The sequence below is a fragment of the Equus asinus genome, chromosome 25 (assembly GCF_041296235.1).
Source record: "Equus asinus isolate D_3611 breed Donkey chromosome 25, EquAss-T2T_v2, whole genome shotgun sequence".
Classification (NCBI taxonomy): domain Eukaryota; kingdom Metazoa; phylum Chordata; class Mammalia; order Perissodactyla; family Equidae; genus Equus; species Equus asinus.
This window is the reverse complement of record NC_091814.1, coordinates 24,098,866-24,111,024: the sequence shown is the minus strand read 5'-3', so window position 1 is coordinate 24,111,024 and position 12,159 is coordinate 24,098,866. Positions and strand designations below refer to the sequence as shown.

The following is a 12,159-nucleotide window of genomic DNA, read 5'->3' as shown; positions in this document are numbered from 1 at the left end:
TTTCTTCCCAAACCTCAGCTCCAGTGTGTTTCATGCCCCTAACTCTGCTTTTGCCCCGATACGCTAATATTTTACCTGTCCCACTTCGCTCAGCATCTGACCATGGACGTGCTCCCCGGTTTGGGCTTGTTCCTACCCACACTGTGCTGAGAGAGTAACATGGTCTCACCCCACTGTGCAGTAGAGACAGGAAAGAAATTGGAATTCAGACTACAACAATGGAAGAACAAGGAGCTTTTGAGGAGGAAATCTAAAAAGGAAATGATAACCTTACCCTCAGAACACATTAAAACTTTAAGTGGCACCTCAAACACCAATAGATGGATATTTGTCCCTTCCAGAGAGAATTAGGGAAAGGTGCAAATGCACACACACAGGCAGGAGCCCATGAATTTGAGAGCACAATGACACCGAGTATAATGACTCCTCGAATATACTAGGAGAGCCTGAGGTTGCTTGCTTGCTTGTTTTGTGGTTTGGGTTTGGTTTTGTGTGTGTGGGTGTGTGGTATATTTCTCCTAGGAAATGAAGTCGATGGGATTGATAAAGAAGCCGTGAAGATTAGTTGTATTTGCAGCCTTCAGAGACAGGCTTTATAGAAGAATAGCTCTTGAGAAGAATGCATAGAAAAGAAAAGAATTTGCTATGAAGTCTCAGGTAGACTTTTGAAGGTAGATGTGTGTTGAACTTAATGTTTAAATGTGAGATGGGCAGAGGAAGATTCATTTCTTCCAGAAGATCCAGGGCCTTCATGTCCACCTGTTTCCTGGTAACCTCTTCTGCTCTCTCAGATTAAATTTTACAGAACTGTGTCTATCCCAGGCTTGGGTTTTTAACAAGGCCTTGTGTAAGATTTCCTGGCCACCTACCCCAACACATTTCTCAGAACTTATAGAAACTCTATTCAGCATTCCAGTCCCAGGAGTGGCATTTTTGTGGTGCTAAAGAGGACTTCAAGCTCTGTGCACAAGATCTACAACAGTTTGAGGGGGAAGACTGCCTGTGAACAAGGGCAAGAATAGGGGTGTCATGACTCACAAAAATATACATAGGAAAGCTTCTCCCACCTCAAGAAGAATTTCATCAACAGGCAGAGCATTCTCTCTGAGGTAGGACAGCTGAAACGTGTCTGAGCATGATTGTGAATGGGAACATGGTTTTACCTGGGATTATACATTTTTCTGACTCATTAGAATGACAAAGTACAAAACAATGCTCCTAGGGGTGTCCTCAGGTATAACTGTGAGTGTTGCCTGGGAAAAAGCCTCAGGGCAACCAAACAACAGATTTTCATTCACTCATGGAATATCTATAAGGTGCTTACTACGTGCTAGACTGTCCTAAACACCTGAGGTACGTTAATGAATGAAACAGACAAGATCCCTGAATTCAGGGAGCTTCCCTTCCATTAGGGAAAGATATAAAATAAAAAACAAACCTATTAAATAAGTAGAGTATATAATATTATATGAGATAAGAATATGGGGGAAAAGAGCAAGGGAAGGGATTGGAAGGGGGGTGGATTGCAATTTTAAATATGGTGAGGAGATGACATTGAGTAAAGATTTGAAAGATGAAGGGAACTGAGCTAGTGGATACCTAGGGAGAGAACATTCCATACAGATGGAACAGTCAGTCAAGGGATCTGTTGAAAGATAAACTGAGGTCAGTCCGCCCTGGGCCGAGTGGTTAAGTGTGCACTCCGCTTCCCTGGCCCAGGGATCAGCGGTTCAGATCCTGAAGGCAGACGTGGCACTGCTCATCAGGCCATGCTGAGGCGGCATCCTACATGCTGCAACTCGAAGGACCCACAACTAAAAATACACAACTATCTCATGGGGGGATTTGGAGAGAAAAAGCAAAGAAAAAAAAAGATTGGCAAGTTGTTAGCTCAGGTGCCAATCTTTAAAAAAAAAAACAAGATAAACTGAGGCATATTAAGAATTTAAAGATTTTATTTGAGCAAAAATCGATTCAAATCAGGCAATATCCAAACTTACAGAGAGAAAGGAGCTCCCAGGAGCTGTACAAAATGAAAGACTTGTATAGCCAGAAGAGGCAGGCACAGGAAGTGATAGGAGCCAAAGGAGCAGATTGGCAAATGCAATGTTCCTTTCCTTTAGGGATGGTAGGGCTCTATCAGGCAGCTTACCTAACTAGCGCTGATCAGGCAGTTCCTGACTGACTGGTTTAAGATTCCATTTCTGGAAGAGCCAAAACGGTAATGAAGTTGGGTCTCGGTTTAGTGACATGGGGCTTAACATAAGGCCCTCCATTTCGGGCTTGTTTTCTTGTCTTTTGAGAACTTGAAACTGCTTTATGCGTGGAATGTTCAAGGAACTGTTTGGAGGAGCGGAAGTGAGTAAGGGAGAGAGCAGTAAGTGATAAGGTCAGAGAGAACATGGGAGACCAGATCGAGGGTAAACACTCTGAAATCGTTCCTTTTAGTCTGAATAAAATGGAAGAACCAGGGAAAGATTTTGAGCACGGGAGTGACATGAGCTGACGTGCTGTAAAAGGATCATTCTGAATGCTGTGTTGAGAACAGACTGAAAGGTGGTGAGAGCAGAAGCGGGAGACAAGTGAAGAGGCTACTGCAGTGATCCACGCGAGAGAAGATGGAGGCTGGAACCAGGGGAGTAGCGGTGGAAGTGGTGAGAAGTGTTAAATTCTAGGTTTATTTTAAGATAGAACCGACAGGATTTCCTGACAGATTGGCTACGGGAGTGATAGAAAAAGAGGGGTCAAGAATGAGCCCAGTGGGGGCCAGCCTGGATCTGGGGTGTGGAGATGGCACCAAGTGGCAAGCCATGCTGTGGCAGGCATCCCACTTATAAAGTAGAGGAAGATGGGCACAGAAGTTAGCTCAGGGCCAGTCTTCCTCAGCAAAAACAGGAGGATTGGCAGCAGATGTTAGCTCAGGGCTAATCTTCCTCAAAAACAAACCAAAAAAGAATGAGTCCAAGACTTTTAACCTAAATGTCTTAGTTGTTTATTGTGCCATAACAAACCCCCCTCAAAATTAATGGCTTAAAACCACCAGCTTCTTATGATCTCTTCTGGTTCTGTCGATTGACTGGGTTCAGCTGGGCAGTTCTGGTCTGCAGTCTCCTATGCTGTTGCAGTCAGATATCCGTGTGCAGAGCCTCATGGAGATTTCGATGTGGACAATGACCTGGACACTGATGCTTCCTGTGTTGACTGATATAAACACGCATAAAGGACACAATGATATACTCGAGATGGATAATGCCAGTGAAGCTATAAGAGTTGGCGTGTAGAGGAGAGTGGTTCTCTGGGGCTCCCTCTTGATCCCTGTCAGCAAAAGAGTGGTTGCAAGCCCTGTGTTAGTTGTCAGTGTGTTAACCGCAGCTGACAGACTCGTGGTTGCCTGGGTAGTCACACTTTACTCCAAATATGTGGCCATTCTCGACCCCAGGTACAGGGGGACAAGGGTAGAAGTCTTGGGTGATCTAAGATCTTAGCGCCTGTGCACAGGGTCTGATCTTGACTTCTCTTGGGGAATTAACAGTTTTATCCACTGTGCTTCCTCTAGACCTTTGCTAGCCAATATGACAGTAGGCACCAGTCACCTACGCCTGTGGAGTACTTGAAATGTGCTCAGTCCAAATTGACCTGTGTTGGAAGTATAAATACACACTGGCTTTTGAAGGCTTGGAAAAAAAAAGAATATAAAATATCTTATTAAAATTTTTATGATTACATGTTGAAATGATAATGTTTTTAATATATTGGGTTAAATAAAATATATTATTAAAATTAATCTCACCTGGTTTTTTCACCTTTTTAAATGTGGCTGCTAGCAATTTTAAAATTAGATACATGGTTGCCATATTCCTATTGCACAGAGCTACCCTATACCCTTGATGGGGTTGAAGACAGCTGAGGAATTCAAGTGTCACCCGAGTGCACGAGATCCTGCTGAACCCTCCTTAGAAGCATTATTCTCCTTTCCCATATGGTTAGACCTCTGTGATCTCATCTCTCTCTCTCTTAGAGTCAGAGATCCTAGAACTTCCAGGCTTCTGAGAGTCCCCAGTCCGAATGCCTTTGTGCCCTCTCCAGCCTTCTTTGGAGGTAGAAGTTTGGGCACAAAAGTTCCCTTATTTTTCTGTAGCCTGCTCACTTTCCCATGTACAACTAGGCTCTCTAAACTCTCTTTATCCCAGCTTTCTTTCCAATCTCCTTTGGAATATTTCATCGGCATGACCTGAATTGTTAATTTAGCATTATCACAATCCTTCTCAAATGCTGCAATTATTCCTTCTCATAATGAAATTGTTAATGCTACCGCTTGGATCTTGGTGGTTCAACTTAGCATCACCTAAATCATCACCAGAACATGCCCATTCACTCTGGATGCAAGGGTACTGAAGCGTCTGCATCTTGTTTCCAAATTTGAATTTCATGTACTTATTTTTTTAACTATTGCAGTAACATTGGTTTATAACATTATGTAAATTTCAGGTGTACATCATAATCTATTCCAAATTCTGTGTAGATTACATCATGCTCACCACCCAAAGACTAATTACAATCTATCACCACACACATGTGCCTAATCACCACTTTGGCCCTCCTCCTTCCCCCAAATTGGAATTTATGATAAATTGTGTGGTAGGTTTCCCCTGTGCAGAAAGAGAAGAAAAAAGTGTGAAATGTGACATCAGCTGGCAGCTGATTTAAGCTGCTGACACCAGAATTTAAGGGCAGAAGTTTCATTTATACCATCATACGAATAGAATGCTGAAGTCCAATCCCACGTTTCATTTCATGAACGAGGATACCGTGGCCCAGACAAAGGCTGTGGGTGGACCCAGGACAAACCACTCTCCCGTCCTGACATCTGGGCCTCATTATACTTCACTGTCTCATTCACTCATCTGCACTTCCCACTGAAGACTTAGAGGCTATGTATCCTAAATCTAAACTGAGTGGCCTCAATTACTGATTCTTCTATCTAGTAATTGTCAAAAAGAATGCTAGTGCCAACTTCTCTAAATGATATTTTGGGAAGGAAATATTCCCCCAGAGTTTAGGTGTTTTATCTTTTCTTTCATTACGAGATGGGATGAAGATGCCCCTGCAGGCCGGAACTTTAAAGAGCACTACGGCATCTGCGACACTTCATAAATGAATCAAGAATCTAGTCCCTGAACACCATTGAGTACATTCAGGGTGATATTTACCTAGAAAACCCTCAAAGTAACTGGCACTAAGATGCTTTCTATAACTCACAGAACAATGTCAATGTTTCCATTGAATCTTTTTTTTTTTTAGGAAGATCAGCCCTGAACTAACATCTGCTGCCAATTCTCCTCTTTTTGCTGAGGAAGACTGGCTCCTCAGCTAACATCCATGCCCATATTCCTCTATTTTATGTGGGACGCCTGCCACAGCATGGCTTGACAAGCGGTGCGTGGGTCTGCACCCAGGATCCAAACCGGCGAACCCTGGGCCACCGAAGCAGAACATGCACACTTCACCACTGCTCCCCATACTAGGCCAGCCCCATTGATTGATTTTGAATACAATAGCATCTGTTAGTACTCCCCCCACAGAAGCAAAACCAAGTAGGCCAGCCAAATGGATGTGGTTCCTATGGGATCAGGATGGATGAATGGCTATTGGTATGTTGATTAGCAAAAATGTCTATGGCTGGAGATTCATGGATTTAAAGGGCAAATTAAAAATTGTGTTCAGGAGAGGGTATCAAGTTCAAAGTCAGAGAATTCTTCCAAATAGATCAGCAAGAGGACTTGAGACTCTGAGAGCTACATTCCAGAGAAGTGTTCTAGGGGAACACCACAGGCAATACCAGTTGCTGCTTGCTAATTAGAGATTGACTTTCCATATTAACCAGGGATGTGGAGTGGACAGACACGACCAGATAAAGGGTTGGGAGAAGAACCAGGAAGATTACCAGCTTCCTGGTAAACCTGACAGGAGGAATTTCTTGCTAAGTGTACCTCTGGAGCGATGTGGTCCAAGAGAAATGTAAAGTGAGCCACGTATATAAAGGCAAATTTTCTAGCAGCCACAACAGTAAAATGGAACAGGTAAAATTAATTTAATCATATATTTTATTTAACCCCATGTATTCGTTTTCTAGGGCTGCCATAACAAAGGACGACAAACTGAGCAGCTTAAACAACAAAAATGTATTGTTTCACAGTTTCAGAGTCTGGAAGCCAGATCAATGTCAGCAGGGCCTTGGTCCTTCTGAAGACACTAGAGAAGGATCTGATCTAGGCCTCTTTCCTGGCTTCTGATGGTTTCCCGGCTTGTGGCAACATCACTCCAAACTCACATGGTGTTCTCCCTTGGTGTGTGTCTGTTTTTGTATCCAAATTGCCCCTTTTAATATGGATGCTAGTCCTATTGGATTAGGGGCCCACTCTACTCCAGTATGATCTCATCTTAACCAATTCCACAGGAAATAGACATTCTATTTCTAAAGAAGCTCACATTCGGAGGTACTGTGGACTTCAACATATGAATTGGGGGGGGGGCACAATTTAATCCATAACACCTAATATACCCAATATAGCATCATTTCAGTATATAATCAGTACAAAAATATTAATTATATATTTTACATTCTCATTCTCATATTGTCTTTGAAATCCAGTGTGTATTTTACACATATAAGATTCCTCGATTTGGACAAGCCTCTTTTCAAGTGCTCAGTAGCCCTATGTGACTAGCAGGTATCATACTGGACAATGAAGATATAGGACACTTTCATTATCGTAGAAATTCTATCGGACCGTTGTCTTCCAGAAAACACAAACTAATCAATGGGAACAGAAAGCAAACAGTTGTTGCCTGGGGAGGGACAAAAAGGAGCAGATTACAAAGGGGCAGGAGGAAACTTTGGGGTGATAAGATGTTCATTATCTTGATTGTAGTGATGTTTCCATATGTCAAAACTTATCAAATTCTATACCTTAAAAATGTACATTTTATTGTATGTCAATTATACATCAAGAAAGCTCAACTATACATCAATAAAAAAAGTTAATTGTAAAAATGTTTAAATAATACAGTAGGACAAATGACATAAGCCCCTACTCACCATTTTATTATGTTATGAAGTTCAAGTGCTCATACAAAAAATTATATATATATGATTTATCATAATATAGTATGATAATACCACGGTACAATTTACTTTTGTATGTGGGTGTGTGAGGAAGATTGGCCCTGAGCTAACATCTGTTGCCAATCTTCCGCTTTTTGCTTGAGGAGGATTGTTGCTGAGTTAACATCTGTGCCAATCTGCCTCTAATTTATGTGGGATGCTGCCACAGTGTGGCTTGATGAGCACTGCTAGGTCCGCACCCGGGATCTGGGGAGCCAACCCCGGGCCACCAAAGTGGAGACTGCAAACTTACCCACTATGCCACCAGGCTGGCCCCCAATTTACTTTTTAACATACTATTTGTACTACTTATCTATGACTACATAACATATTACCACAAAACTTAGCAGCTTAAAACAACAAACATTTATAACGACACAGTCTGGAGTCAGGAATCCAGGACCATTAAGCTTCCTGGTTCAGGCTCAGGGTCCTCACGAGGTTGTCCTCAAGCTGTTGGCTGGGCTTACAGTCATCCAAAGCTTCAACTAGACCGGAGGATCCAATCCTGAACTCAGTCAGGTGGTTGTCCACTACCTAGCCTTGGTTCCTCCCCCTGGAGCCTCTCCATAGGCTGCCTGTGTTTCCTCAAAATGTCAACTGGCTTCTCCCAAAGCAGGTTAGGAGGAGGGGAGAGAGAGAGAGAAAGAGAGCCCAAGGTGGAAACCATGGTCGTTCCTAACCTAATCTTGGAAGTGACATACCTTCATTTTAGCTAGATTTTATTGTTCACATGGAGAAACTCTCATACAATGTGGGAGGAGACAGCGGAGGCTTTGGAACCAGGAGGTGGGAATCATTAGAAGCTGTCTGGGAAGCTGACTACCACAAAAGTAAAACTGACATATGTACTTATCTTATCTACTCACACTTTTACACAGCTACATTGTGTTGTATATTTATTAACAGGTTCTTAACTATGAACACATGGGATATTTACTAGTTTTCTGTAATAGAAATGATGAAACAATGAACATATAAGTTTGCCCACTAGGGCAAACATTTGGGTAAGATAAATTTCTTCAATGCATCTGTTTGATAAAAGATAAACACATTTAAAACTTAGATAGATCCTGGGGTGGGCCCTGTGTCCAAGTGGTTAAAGTTCGCGTGCTCTGCTTAAGCGGCCTAGGGTTCCCTGCTTTGGATCCTGGATGCGGACCTAGCACCTCCCATCAAGCCATGCTGTGGCAGTGTCCCACATAGCAGAACTAGAATGAGATACAACTAGGATATGTAACTAGGTAGAGAGGCTTTGGGGAGAAAAAAAGAAAAAAAAGAGGAAGATGGGCAACAGATGTTAGCTCCTGGCCAATCTTCCTCACCAAAATAAGCATTAAAAAAATCTTGGAAAAATTAAATAAAATTTAGATAGATCTAAATTTTTCTATAAAAACTTGGGAGTATAAGTTTACTTCCAACAAAGTGGATGATATTGATCATTTCCTTAGACCCTCAGCAACACTGAATTGTTAAATATTTAAAATGTGGATAATATCTGATAAGGCTAAAAATATCACAAACTAGAAGTTCGAATACATAGGTGGATATGTGATAAAGGATGTACAGTAGAATGTGGATTGTAAAATCTAGATGGTGGCTATGGAAACCGCATTCCTTTCCTAGGGCTGCCAGAACAAATTACCACACTGACTGGCTTAAAACAACACAAATTTATTCTCTCACAGTTCTGGAGGCTGGAAGTCTGCAGTCAAGGTGTCAGCAGGGCCCTGCTCCCTCTCAAGGTTCTACGGAGTTTCACTCTTGTTATTTCACATTTCTATGAAACCCTTCATATTAAAATGGGAAACGGTATTTAAAATAGCACAAGCTTGTTTTCATCAGTATTTGATAGATTATTAGTGAGACTGAACATGTTCACATATAGATTGTGTGTGTGAAATTCTTCTACGACAACCATCATGGACTTTACATATTTTTTCGACTATTCCCGTCTCCTTTTTGTATTGATTTCTGAGAAAACAAGTGAAGAATAAAACTGATTTCCCTAGTCCAGGTATTGCAAATGTTTTCGTTGTTTTATTTTGATCATTTCACCCTGTGTGATGAATGGAAGCAGTTATATGTTTTTCATGTAAAAACACGTGACTTTTGTCATGCAAGGGAAGAATTTACACACACCAATATTATAACGGCTATGGGACCATGATTTGAATTATGTAGGTTTAAATATTTGACTCAGCACAAGTGTATTGAGATGTACAGAGCAGTAAAGAAACAACGAGCCTAAGATCCTATCAGCCACGTCCCTAACAACCACATGATATTCCCACAATATGTGTCAGTAATTGGACGAGCAAATGAATGACCAAAACCAGGTCATAGTTGTAGTGTCCAAATATCAAAAAAGAAAGAAGAAACATACCAGCAACATAGAGAAACAGTACATGTTTAATAAGATACCAGCTCCTCCAAAGGACACATCTACAAAATTAGGAAAGAGACTCTAATTATTTTCAATTTTTAAAATACAGCTTTGAAAAGTTAACATTCATACAACAAAGCAGAAGTCACGGAGCATCCATACTACAGGAAAGGGAAGGCAGAGTGTCCTAAGATGCCACAGCCAGTCTGTATCCGCTTGAGGGAGAGCCAGGGGTGGAACCCTCCTACTAGAGAAAGGACGACAGCGAAGGCCAACTTTGCCAACAGGCACTCCCACACTTCCACCTAAACTCAGTCCCCGCAAATCAGCCATACACCGGCTCCTGGCCGCTGCCTGGGTATGCGCCAGACACTGAAAAACTGGGCTTCAGGTCCCAACAGTGTGGGGAGTACAACACAGGGAGCACTACCTGCTCTTTTCAAATAAACAACAGTACAGTAAAGGGAACGGTAAGGCGAACTGTAAGGCTGCAGAAACTTCAGAGGCAGCGTGGGAGAAGAAAAAGGAGGCGAAGCTACACTCCTCAGTTGACCTCACAACCAGGCCGTACAGCTGCCCTTAACCACCTACAGAAAAGAAGAAAGGTCTGGACAGGTCCAGACCCAAACAAGGCCAACTGGGAGACTTGCCAAGGAAACACCAAGACAGCAATCAAGATGTTCCTGGACTAACGTGTAGTATACTGTTTGCAAGGCTCTAGCTTCAACTTCAAACTACTCAGATTTACATGAGCAAGGACATGATTGTTAGAAGACCAACACAGCTCGAGAATATCAAAATTCACGAAAGTTACACACCAGGTTGATCATTTCCTCATACGTAATTGACCAAGAGTAAACACTTACAATAACCTTAAACTAATGGCGCTAATACAGACCAGTGAAGGTCTGGCAAAGGCGGGAAAGCGTGCGCGAGGGGCAAAGGAAGGGACCAGAGGCCGCAGCAGGTGGCCCTCGCTGAGCATGGAGACACCTGCCCCCTCCCGCCCCAATCCCCAACCGGCAGCCCCACTTGAGGAGGGAGGAAGGGGGTTCCTGTGGGCCGCGAGCTTTGTCCCGGCCGCATCAGGGCTGCTGGAGAGTCGAAGCACCTGCGGAGGCCGAGGCTGTGTGCTCGTGGCCACCGCGAGAGTGAAGCAAACGCGGCAAGTCTCCTTTGAGACTTTGAGGAAGGAGGGAAGCGAGGGGAGACCTCCAGGGAGCGAGCGGGGGCCAAAACGTTGCCAATGCTGGAGGTGGCACGGAGAGGACGTGGCGGGTGGCAGTGTCAGGACGCCGAGGCCAGGGGGCGAGGGGCGAAACGAGCGAGTTCTGGGCGGGCTAAAAGTGTGCGTGGTGGGGGGAGGGGTAGCGGTCGCCCGCGCCGCGCCGAGACTGCGGAGGTAGGGCGGCCGGCAGGCGAAGAGGAAGAAGAACAGCTTCCCTGACCGGGAATCGAACCCGGGCCGCGGCGGTGAGAGCGCCGAATCCTAACCACTAGACCACCAGGGAGCGTCAGGCTTCGCGCCTCGCCTGCGCCTCCTGGACCCGGGGCCCGCAGCCGGCCCGCTCGCCGCTCCCGCGCTGCCGGCGTCCCCTGCCTTGCGAAAGCCAGCCGCCCGCCGCCCCGGCCCAGGCACGCGGCCTCGCGGGCTTCCTGCTCGCCGCGACCTCAAAACGCTGCGCGCGCCTCCTGCCCGCACGCACGCGCACACACACGCACAGCCGCCCGCCTGCCGCCCGCCTCCGGGGAAGGAGGGCCCCGCAGCTTGTCAAAACGTCGGCCCGCTGCGTTGGCCGGGAATCGAACCCGGGTCAACTGCTTGGAAGGCAGCTATGCTCACCACTATACCACCAACGCCGCACAGCCCGAGCTGCCCCGAGACGCCGGCCCGGGGCTCGCGCCACAGCCGTCCGGCCGCCGCCGCCGCCGCCGCCGCCGCCGCCGCCGCCGCCGCCGCCGCCGCCGCCTGGCGCAGCCCTGCTCCGACGCCCCGCCCGCCCGCAGCGCGGCGCTGCCACCGGCGCCACCAACCGCCGCCCCGCGCCAGCGCCAGCGCCGCGCCCGACGCGGCAGCCCTCGTCCGCCGGGACGGACCGCCTCTGGGGGGCGCCCTCGCTGCCACGCCACCAAGCGACCGCCATTCCCACGCCGACCGCCCCGCCAAAGCCCCGGCCGGGCGCCCGCCCTCCACCGTCCGGCTCGCCCCAGCCCGTCTCCACAGGCTGCTCGGCGAGGCAGCTGCGCGCACCGAGAGAGGACCCACCCGCCGCCCGTCCCGGCAGCTGTGCAGCTGTGCAGCGCGCGTCGCGCGTCGCGTCGCGTCGCAGGGAGCCCCGTGCGCCAGCCGCTGGGGGCGGGCCGCTCGTCGGGCGCTGCGGGGAGCAGAGGAAGCCTTGGCTCGGCCGTGCCGAACGACCGCCGCCCGACGGCGAGGGGGCCTCGGGGAGGGGTCCCCGTGGGCAGGCCGGGCACGGGTTGGCGGCCTGCGCCTGGCTGGAGGGCGGGGCAGGGCGAAGAAGCGCCCTCGGGGGCTGGAGGGCGGGGCGCGGCAGGGCGAAGAAGGGCCCTCGGGGGCAAGCGGCCGGACGCAGAGCGGCGCCAGCCA

The 12,159-nt window shown here is 46.7% G+C and overlaps 1 protein-coding gene across 9 annotated transcripts in view; it reads right to left on the bottom strand.

Annotated features, from left to right (window-relative positions):
- Positions 1-11,915, bottom strand: part of LOC106831115 (low affinity immunoglobulin gamma Fc region receptor III) — a 29,804-nt gene extending 17,889 nt beyond the window's left edge. For 2 of the 9 annotated variants that reach the window (XM_044757703.2, XM_070497865.1), the window contains exon 1: positions 11,395-11,887. In XM_044757703.2, the coding sequence (XP_044613638.2) occupies positions 11,395-11,695 (301 nt within the window). In that variant the 5' untranslated portion in view covers positions 11,696-11,887. Of the gene's footprint in view, positions 1-11,394 lie in introns of all 9 variants that reach the window. The other 7 variants (XM_044757701.2, XM_070497864.1, XM_044757700.2 and 4 more) reach the window with 7 other exon arrangements.
- Positions 11,916-12,159: the final 244 nt, after the last annotated feature.